At 35.4% G+C, this 9,391-nt stretch overlaps 1 protein-coding gene across 3 annotated transcripts in view; it reads left to right on the top strand.

Moving 5' to 3' along the window:
- tiprl (TIP41, TOR signaling pathway regulator-like (S. cerevisiae)) overlaps positions 1-6,277 on the top strand; it is a 42,081-nt gene extending 35,804 nt beyond the window's left edge. The window contains exons 6-9 of one of the 3 annotated variants that reach the window (XM_015018974.1): positions 1,617-1,712; positions 2,881-2,943; positions 3,235-3,314; positions 5,331-5,440. In XM_015018974.1, coding sequence (XP_014874460.1) covers positions 1,617-1,712; positions 2,881-2,943; positions 3,235-3,314; positions 5,331-5,370 — 279 coding nt within the window. In that variant the 3' untranslated portion in view covers positions 5,371-5,440. Of the gene's footprint in view, positions 1-1,616; positions 1,713-2,880; positions 2,948-3,034; positions 3,149-3,234; positions 3,315-5,330 lie in introns of those variants that run through there. The other 2 variants (XM_015018973.1, XM_015018975.1) reach the window with 2 other exon arrangements.
- The last annotated feature ends 3,114 nt before the right edge of the window (positions 6,278-9,391 follow it).

Genomic DNA, 9,391 nt, shown 5'->3' with positions numbered 1-9,391 from the left:
AAGTTGACAATTTACCAAAATAAAGTAGACAGACTGACTGACTTACTTACACGTTTGAGCTTTCACTGTGTCCGTAGTTCTCTAGATAAGAGCGCTGAACAACTGTGTGCTTGTTACGCACTCATAACAAGCACACGCTGCGGAGCGGCGAGGACACGCAGGGAAACCCGTATCTGATGGGGAAACGCGGATCGTAACACCTGTAAGGAGACCCAAAATAAAGGAGATTTTAGAATCGTCATGGGGAAATGATTGGGGCGAACAGTATAAGACTAAAGAACACTGAAGTTAAAAGCCCTTGTGACCGCCACTGTCCCCAGATAATTTATTTGTATTCAGAGCTCTGAATTCATGAGTAGAACTTATCTTTTGAGCTACTGATGGAGTGCTTGCGCCATCTTCTGGAGGAGATGAGTGCTCAGCCTCACTCCACTGGAAAAGTGAGATCAGGTAATCCAAATACTGATTTGTAACCTCATACTGCTTGCTGAGAGATCGGAGAACTGCATCATGAGATTGAATTAGGGAGTGTTGTTTGGCTAAAGTTTCCTTGAGATCATCTGCTGGGTCAAATGGTCGAGAGTGTTCTTCATGGTTTTAGTGACGCTTCTGACCCACATGCAGATAAACTCAGGCAAAGAGACTTTTTAAGGGTTTATTTACAAAATAAAATATGCAAATGTAGAGGTTGCAGCAGGGATGACCAGAGGACCGGGAAACCAGTGCATTTAAAGGGACGAGACTTTCGCCTAGAAGAGATGAGCAGGATCAGGTGAAAGTGACAGGAGCCAACTCTGCTGATGATATGGACCAGATGGTGTTTGGATAATGAGTTCGTTGGGTTACTGACCAGGAGCACAGAGGATAGCTGAGCAGGTTTGTAACTCTGGGTGCCATATCATCTGGTTGTTTCCTGAAGTCCACAATCAATAAAGCCATCTACCAGGTCATTTTACATCGCTCTATGATTCCTTCTGCTGATTTAAGTTTCCAGTAGAACTTACCAAAGGGTACTAAAAACTGGTTAAATTATCATGGTGTTACTGTACTTTATTTGCCAACAAACTGGCTTGACCTGAATTTGACAAAGGAAGATTAGAGAGACCAAACTCAATGCAGGCCATTAGCCTGGGTGTTCATTTCACCTCAGTTGTGCTGCAGACTAATTGCGTCAATGCCATGCCATAGAATCCTTTATAGAAGGCCCTATAAAGGATTTAGTAGGTAGAAATAAACATGCTTATCAGAACCCTGACATTTTTGTTGAAAATATCCTGTTTTTACTTTATGTAAAATGAGACGCTGAATTTTGAGGTTTCATTTTTTTATAAGCCATAACCAACAAATTTACAAGAGACAAAAGCTTAAAATATTTCACTATATATTTTTGTCACACACACTCGGTGACAAAAATATATAGAACCTTTTCATAATAATCAAATTTCTTGAGATGTAAAATAATGTACAAAATGTAGAAAAAGTTAAGGGGCTTGATGTTTTGTAGTTCTGATAGAAAACTAAAATTTTACTGTAGATTTCAAATGCATATTGCTTCAGTTGGACATTTACTGACGTTTAATAAATGTGCAACGTTCTTCCTTTTTTTCAATACACAGAGAGTGATGCCATCCAGTTTCTTCTTATTGCAGCGTTTCTTCCTGCGTGTGGACGGCGTCTTGATTAGAATAAATGATACTCGAGTTTATTATGAGGTAAGTTGATGTACCACGCCAAATAAAGTTCTTCCTGACAGAATGTAATGTCATGTAGTGCTTATTATGTCCTGATATGTTTATGTTCCTTAGCTATTTTCAGGTATCTGCCTTATTAAGAACATACTCTCAATAACATAATTTTGTGTTCCTGGTTAGAATGGTCCGAAGAAAATGTGACTGACCATAGCAAAGCCATAAACAAACCTCCTCAGAGGTGTTTTGAGTTATTTACAGATTCTGAAAGTGTGGATTCAGAGTTTTTCAATTATGTCAAACACATGGAAATCAGAAATAAAATTAAGATATGGCTATTTGAGGGTTAGGGTTAGGTTTGAAGTCGGCCTTAAATTGGTTAATTTGCTGCAGAGGCAGGTAGAGAGATGAGTCATCTGCCAGATTGCTTAGTTGGAGGTTGTGTTGGACTCTCCGGCATTTTGACAGTCTAAACAACATGCACTGTTTTGTTTCTTTTCCACAATGCATGGAATATGTTACAGTAGGTCAACATGCTAGTGCTAGGCTAGATATTAACAATATTATTTCAGTTAGCTGTACCTTTTTAGCTAATTTTACCTCATAAACTGCAGTGCCCTTACAGTTAAGCACTGTTCTACACTAATTTCTAATACTCTTTGGGTGGGATTCTTGCATTGATTGAAAGTTTTTACTCCCCTTCAGCAGTTTTATCTATATACGTTTGCATGATTTTGCTTTATTCTGCTGCTTTTGCCTACTTCTTTCATATCTGCAACACTTCTGAAGTTGACTCTAAATGTTTCTGTAATTTTCACCAAAATCATTCAGCTTTCAGCATTCACACTGCATTTTCACAGGAAATGCAAATTTTTCTAGTTATTACTTTTATTTCTAAAACATGTCTTTGAAGTAACTTCTTTATCTTGAGTTGCAACAACATTTCATTCCTCTTCTGAACTGATAACGCATTTTTTAGTTGAATTCTCCCCATACCCTTGAGACCCACTGTAACTCATTATAGGATATTGCATTAGAACCAGCTGTGGAATAGCAATGGAATCACCTTAATGCAACTCATAAGGAGTAATTGGAATTTTGTCATATTTGCAGTAAAACCAATATACTAAATATGTCCAAATGTTCATTGGACATACTAAGTGAAAATTAATTTTTACTGTTTAAATTTCAGGATGGAAAAGATTACATGCTGCGAGAGTTCAGTACCAGAGAAAATTCAATAACAGAACTTAAGGTGGGTACTTGGATCATATTGTGATATAGGAATGAATTGTGACATTAGAGCATGAGCAGACCTTTACAAACTGTTATATGCCTTACAGCAGGGGTGCCCAACCTTTTTTGAACCAAGACCTACTTTTGAAGTTGCAAGTTTGTTTAGATCTGCTAGTCTGTTCTCAGCATCACAAACGCACAAATATATTTATGCAAACACATCCACAACAAACAGACCCAGTTATGGGATTTTAAAAAAATTGTACTTACACTTACGCTATTTTAAAGTAATTGTATATGTCTACTTCAGTGGGATTTCTCACACTGGGAGAAAGAAGCCAGGTTCTCACAGGCTGGGAAGTATGAAGTGGTTGCAAGGCAGCTCACAAGGTGATCATCAGTCAGTGTGTATCTCTACTTGTACTTGATGATTTTCATGTGACAAAAAGTAGACTCGCTTAAACCAAAAAGCCCCGTCAAGTTCAAGGCGTGTCTTCTGACTTTGGGAGGCTTTACCTATGATAGTAGGCTTCAAAACTTCCATTCCGGGTGCTGCTCGAGATTGTATTTCTGTCCAGGTGAAAAGTGAGACTGACTTTAACACAATGTCATCCATATCAGTATGTGCTCTAAAAGAAAAATATAGTTGAAACCAGAAGCTTACATAAGAAGACACATATGCATTCTTCTACACAGTCGGATGTTAAATCAAAATAAACTTTTCCTTTCTAAAGTCAATGAGGATGACAATTTCGTTTTATTTAATGTTCTGCTTGCATGTGAGGGAAGCTCCTAAGGTCTCTGCGTAGCATCCATGTTGAAAGTAGCTTGTCTGCTTTTAGCATGTTAACTGGGCTGACCATGTGTTCCAAAATGACTGCGCTCTTTTAATAGCAGCCACAAGCTCGCTTATTTTCTGCATCTTTTGCAACTTTGTCTTTGAAAGGCTTTTTATTCTTGTCACCCTTTTATTAGACAAACTGACTACAAGCTTGAAGACACCTGTAATGCTACTAAGTGGACACGTCTCAGTTTAACATTTCTCTAAGGTCAAATTATTTTCAATCTTTTCTGGAGGCACCACAATTTTTCTCCAGGCCTGCTTCCTTAATGCTTATTTTTTAAATGTTTCTGTTGAGCCACATAATACATGCCACCAACTATGGATTGATTTTGAAGTTTGCATTGAACTTCCATCCATTGATTAGCACCGCCTAGAGCACAGGTGTCAAACTCCAGTCCTGGAGGGCCACTGCCCTGCAACTTTTAGATGTGCCTCTGCTGCACCACACCTGAATAGAATAATTAGGTCATTAGCAAGGCTCTGGAGAACTTTATCTACACAAGAAGGTGGTAATTAAGCCATTTCATTCCAGTGGTTTGTAGCTGTGGCACATCTAAAAACTGCAGGACAATGGCCCTTGAGGACTGAAGTTTGACACCCCTGGCCTAGAGTGTCAACACTACTTGATTCAGCCATTGTTTACGTCCAGGTTTACAGCATCTGACTTCTTCTGGTACAGAATTAATACACATCTTCACATCAATAATGTAAAAGACTACTAAAATGCAGCAAGACTGTTCTGACTGCAGACACTTTGAAAACTATCAGATACATATCTGATTTAGTAACACATGGAAGTAGCACAAATCTGATTTTGTTGGAGTGAAAAGATCTGAATTAGCCTTTTCAGACTGCCTTGAAAAAGTTAGATTCTATGAAATCTATGAAAAAATATGGCTCACATATGGGCAAAAATCTGGTTTGGGTCATATTTGCCTCTTGTATGATCACAAGAGTCCACAAGAGCTACCTTAAGAGTTACAGGACAATAGTTTTCAAGGACTGGACTTAGCACCCCTGGAAATTCTGCTGGTGTAGTGATTTTCCTCGCTTTGTCAAACTGGTCAGAGGGGCTGCCTTCTTGTTTGAACTGTAAAGCCATTTTGCTAGGGTGAAATTAAAATTGCAGAGGTGTCTGAGCACCTCCCCAAACTACCAGGAGATTGGAAATATTGTCCACTATATCTGATTTACACCACAAAACTATGAAATTACATTTCTCAGTTTATGTAAATGTATGCTGTTTCACCTAATCTTTTTCAGTGCACATTTTCATAATTAAACCTGACCAGTTATGTAATTAGGTTGCATAACTGGAATTTATTGAACTGCTGAAAGTAACACATTCCGACCATTTAATTTAAAAGAAAAGGGATGACACTTAACGAGCAGACTTATTCAAAGTTATCAAGATTATTTACATCTGATTATTTTCTTGATAGTGAAATTTTTGTATAGAATTGTCATTTTCCCTTTCTTTCTATGTGAATCATAACTTTTTAATGACATTTTAAGAGTTCGTATTGTATTGTGCATTTACTTGATATTTTTCTATTGAACAGAATATTCCTGCAGCATTCTACACAGATCCCAATGAGATAGCTCAGCATCTAACCCTGAGAGTAACAAAGTGTGAGAAACTGGAACTTCCTGTGATGCATCGTGAACCCTCTGTCAGTGAAGTTATTTAGTAACTGTTACACTGTGACAGCTACACTAACGTGTTGTGGCCATGTCAAATCTATACTCAGCAATATAAAAACTTTTGGTCATCAATCCAAATATTTGTACAGCAATAGATTATACTGTTTTGAGAAACTTAACTGCAGAATTACTTTAAAATGACAAAATATCCCTTGTCTTGTTTGCAATTAAATGTGCATTTAAAAATGTTAAATTCAACATAAATGAACACTGTAAATTGTAAAGTCAGGATCTGTTTGTGAAACTATTGTTTATTGTATAGAAGCTCATTTCTGCCAATCTGGTGGACAAAAAGAACTTTTATCTCATAATTGTGACATACCTAGGTCATATTAAAGTTACTATCTCATTATTATGGCTTAGCTTTCTCATAACACTATGCATGTGCATCATCATGCATAGTTAGAAATAAGACGCTTTTCCAGTCTTATTTCTAACTAATGTCTGGAGGCTTAATTTGACATTATGGGATTCTTTCAAAATTTGCAAGATTTCAACATTTGTAAAACCACTCATTACTCAGTTGTATTAGTAAGACTCACTTCTGTCTACCAAGCTGAACTTGTCTCACCCATCTCTCAGTATCCCAATGGCCCACTATGAGATAGCTAAGTCATAATCAATAGACAATATCATAGTGAAATGCCACGGCATAATTATTACAGTATCTCATTAGAATAACCAAGTCATAATAATGAGAAACCATATAATAATTATGAAATAAAACTTTTTTTCCCATCAAAGTGACAGAAAAGGGCTTCCACAGTATTGAGATGATACAAATAAATAGTTTTAGTGCATGTTTGTTTTGTGTGCTGAAATCTTGATTTCTGTTATGAAGCCTAAGTGTGGAAGCCCAAATCACTATAAGTTTATTCAGCACAAAGAAACTGAAGAGGTCATCTCTCTGTCTGATATGGAAGCAGACTCTAACCTGGAGGCAGAACTTGTCCTTCAGATTATTTGGATGCAGCTGCTTGAGTTCATAGCAAGCAGAGGGTGCAAAGAGGGAGTTGCCTGGCACTGGTCGAGGTTATACCAATGGACCGAGGAGCTTCCCACAAGTGTGTGGGAAATATTACAAGAAGAAGTAAGAAAAAAAGTCCATATATGACTGCAACAGAGTGGAGCATTGACACCACCTCCTTCCTGAAACCCTATTTTTGTTCATATTAAAATTTTCTATGTAATCTCCCATGTTAATCATGTGTATCTGCTCATACAAAAACTTAGAACACAGATGAAAAAAGGAGATTTTGAAGATTTTGATTGCTGGAATAGAAATTCAGATCTTTGGAATTGTTGCTGTAACTGCTTTTTCTTTGTATAATCTTTTTTTTTTCTTTTTAAACTCAGACTTTGCATCTGGGAGTGTTTTAAGTGTCCTTCAGCTTACAGTGTCTTGCAAAAGTATTCATACCCATTGGGATTTTCCATATTTTCTCACATTAGAACTATAAACAAGCATATTTAATTTGGATTTTATGTGGTAAACAAAATGTTTGTTTTTCAATTGTGAAGTAAAAAGAGAAATTCTCATGAACTACACTCCATACCAGTAGGCGGCGGTAATGCTTCCTTAACGCTTTTTGCCAACAGCCAATAAAAAAAAAGTACGAAGAACAGCAGACCAGATAAAAAGAGTGAGGAGAGATTGAACTTTAATGAGGCAGATTGGAGTAAGTTTAGATATTTGAGTGAAGTGTATTTAGAAAAGGTACATTTTAGTATGGATATAAATGAAGTAAATGCAAATACTTCAAAAATAATAACGGAAGCAGCAGAAAATTCTATTAAAAAGTCAGGGAGTAATAAGAAAAAGGTGCCATGGTGGACAAGTGAGTGTAAGGAAGCAATTAAATTAAGAAATAAAGCCTTGAAGGTATTAAAACATAACCCAATTTATATAAACTTAATTGATTATAAAAGGATGCAAGCTGTAGTAAGGAGGATTATAAAGAAAGCTAAGAGAGACTATTGGAGAAATGTTTGTAGTACAATAGGGAGAGATACAAAAATTGAGAAGATATGGAAAGTAATTTAAAAAATGAATGGTATTAAAAGAGAGTTTGATTATCCTGTATTAAAAGTAGAGAATGTTGATATAATTAGAGATGAGGATAAAGCTGAGGTATTGGCAACATTATTTAGTAAGATACATAGCACAAATAACATTAGCGAAGAGGGAAAAAAAGGGAGAGAAAATACTGTTAAGTATAAAAATTTAATACAGAGTGATGAAGAAATAAATCATTTTTTGAATGTTGATTTTACCAAAGTGGAATTAAATTGTGTGCTTAGAAAAACCAAAAATACAGGTAAAGATAAAATTTGGTATAGAATGATAAGTCAACTCAGTGGTAAGTCAAAAGCTATAATATTACAATTACTCAATAAAGTATGGGAGGAGGGTAAATTACCAGAGTTATGGAAGGAATCTATTATTGTACCGATAGCTAAACCAGGAAAAGATCATTCAAAACCAGAAAGTTATAGGCCAATAGCATTAACTTCGAACTTATGTAAAATAATGGAAAAAAGATTAATAATAGAGTAGTGTATTATTTAAATAAAAAGGGATATATTTCTAATTAAAGTGATTTTCGTAAAGGGAGGAGCACTAATGACATTATTTCTTGAGCATGAAGAAGAGCTCAAGTAAACAAAGAAAGTGTAGTGGCAGTATTTTTCGATATTGAAAAAGCATATATGATGTGGGTAGAGGGTTTATTAAGTTACACAAATTGGGGATTAAAGGAAAAATATATGAATGGATTAAAGACTTTTTAACAAACAGGAAATTGCAGGTAAGAATTGGAGGAGTAGTTTGAGATAAATATGTAGTGGAAAATGGAACGCCACAGGGGAGTATTATAAGCCCATTATTGTTTTCTGTTATGATAAATGACATATTCAAAAATATTGGAAAGGATGTGGGTTGTTCACTCTTTGCAGATGATGGAGCTGTTTGGAAAAGAGGGAAAAATGTTGAGTTTATAGTAAATAAATTACAAAAGGTCATTATTGATATAGAGGTGTGGGCACTGAAATGGGGATTTAAATTCTCAGTGGATAAATCAAAAGTAATTATATTTTCTCAGAAAAAAAGTAATAGATTTAAAATTATATAATCAAAAAATAGAGCAGGTAAAGAATATAAAATTTTTAGGTTTGTGGTTTGATGAAAAATTAAAATGGAATATTCACATTCAAAAGATTGTTGATAAATGTAAGAGAAAATTGAATATATTGAGGTGTTTGACTGGTAGTGAATGGGGGGCAGACAGACAATTACTAAAACAGATTTATAAGATCTGACTTTGATTTTGGTCGTTTAGTTTACAGTTCAGCAGCTAAAACTCATCTAGATAAATTAGACAATATTCAACATCAAGCATTAAGATTGTGTACTGGAGCATTTAAAACGACACCTACACCAGCATTAGAAATAGAAACGGGAGAAATGCCATTAGATCTAAGAACTAAACTAGGAATTAATTATTGGTTAAATTTGATGGGTAATAAACGTGATCATCCAACTCGGGAAATTTTAAAGTCATGTTGGGAAAAGGAAAAGAAAAAGATGAGGCGTTATGGATGGAAAATTGAAAAGGAAGTAAAGGAATTTAAAATGGATGTTTTAGAAATTAGTCAAACAGATCCAACATCAAATATACCACCCTGGATTCTGCCAGAAACTATAGTAGATATATCATTAATGGTAAAGAAACAAGACAAATCAAATGTTGTAGATAGATATTCAGTGCAATCACATTTAAATCAGTATTATCGACATGTCCAAATTTACACAGATGCATCAAAAATAGCAGGAAAAATGGGAATAGCATTTGCAATCCCAGAATTCAATTTGAAAATAGGGAAGAGAATTATGGATGGGTTATCAATTTATACAGGAGAA

This window comes from Poecilia latipinna, unplaced genomic scaffold (assembly GCF_001443285.1).
Source record: "Poecilia latipinna isolate Pla-1442-1.1 unplaced genomic scaffold, P_latipinna-1.0 Scaffold2352, whole genome shotgun sequence".
Taxonomy (NCBI): domain Eukaryota; kingdom Metazoa; phylum Chordata; class Actinopteri; order Cyprinodontiformes; family Poeciliidae; genus Poecilia; species Poecilia latipinna.
This window is presented reverse-complemented; position numbering and strand designations above follow the sequence as displayed.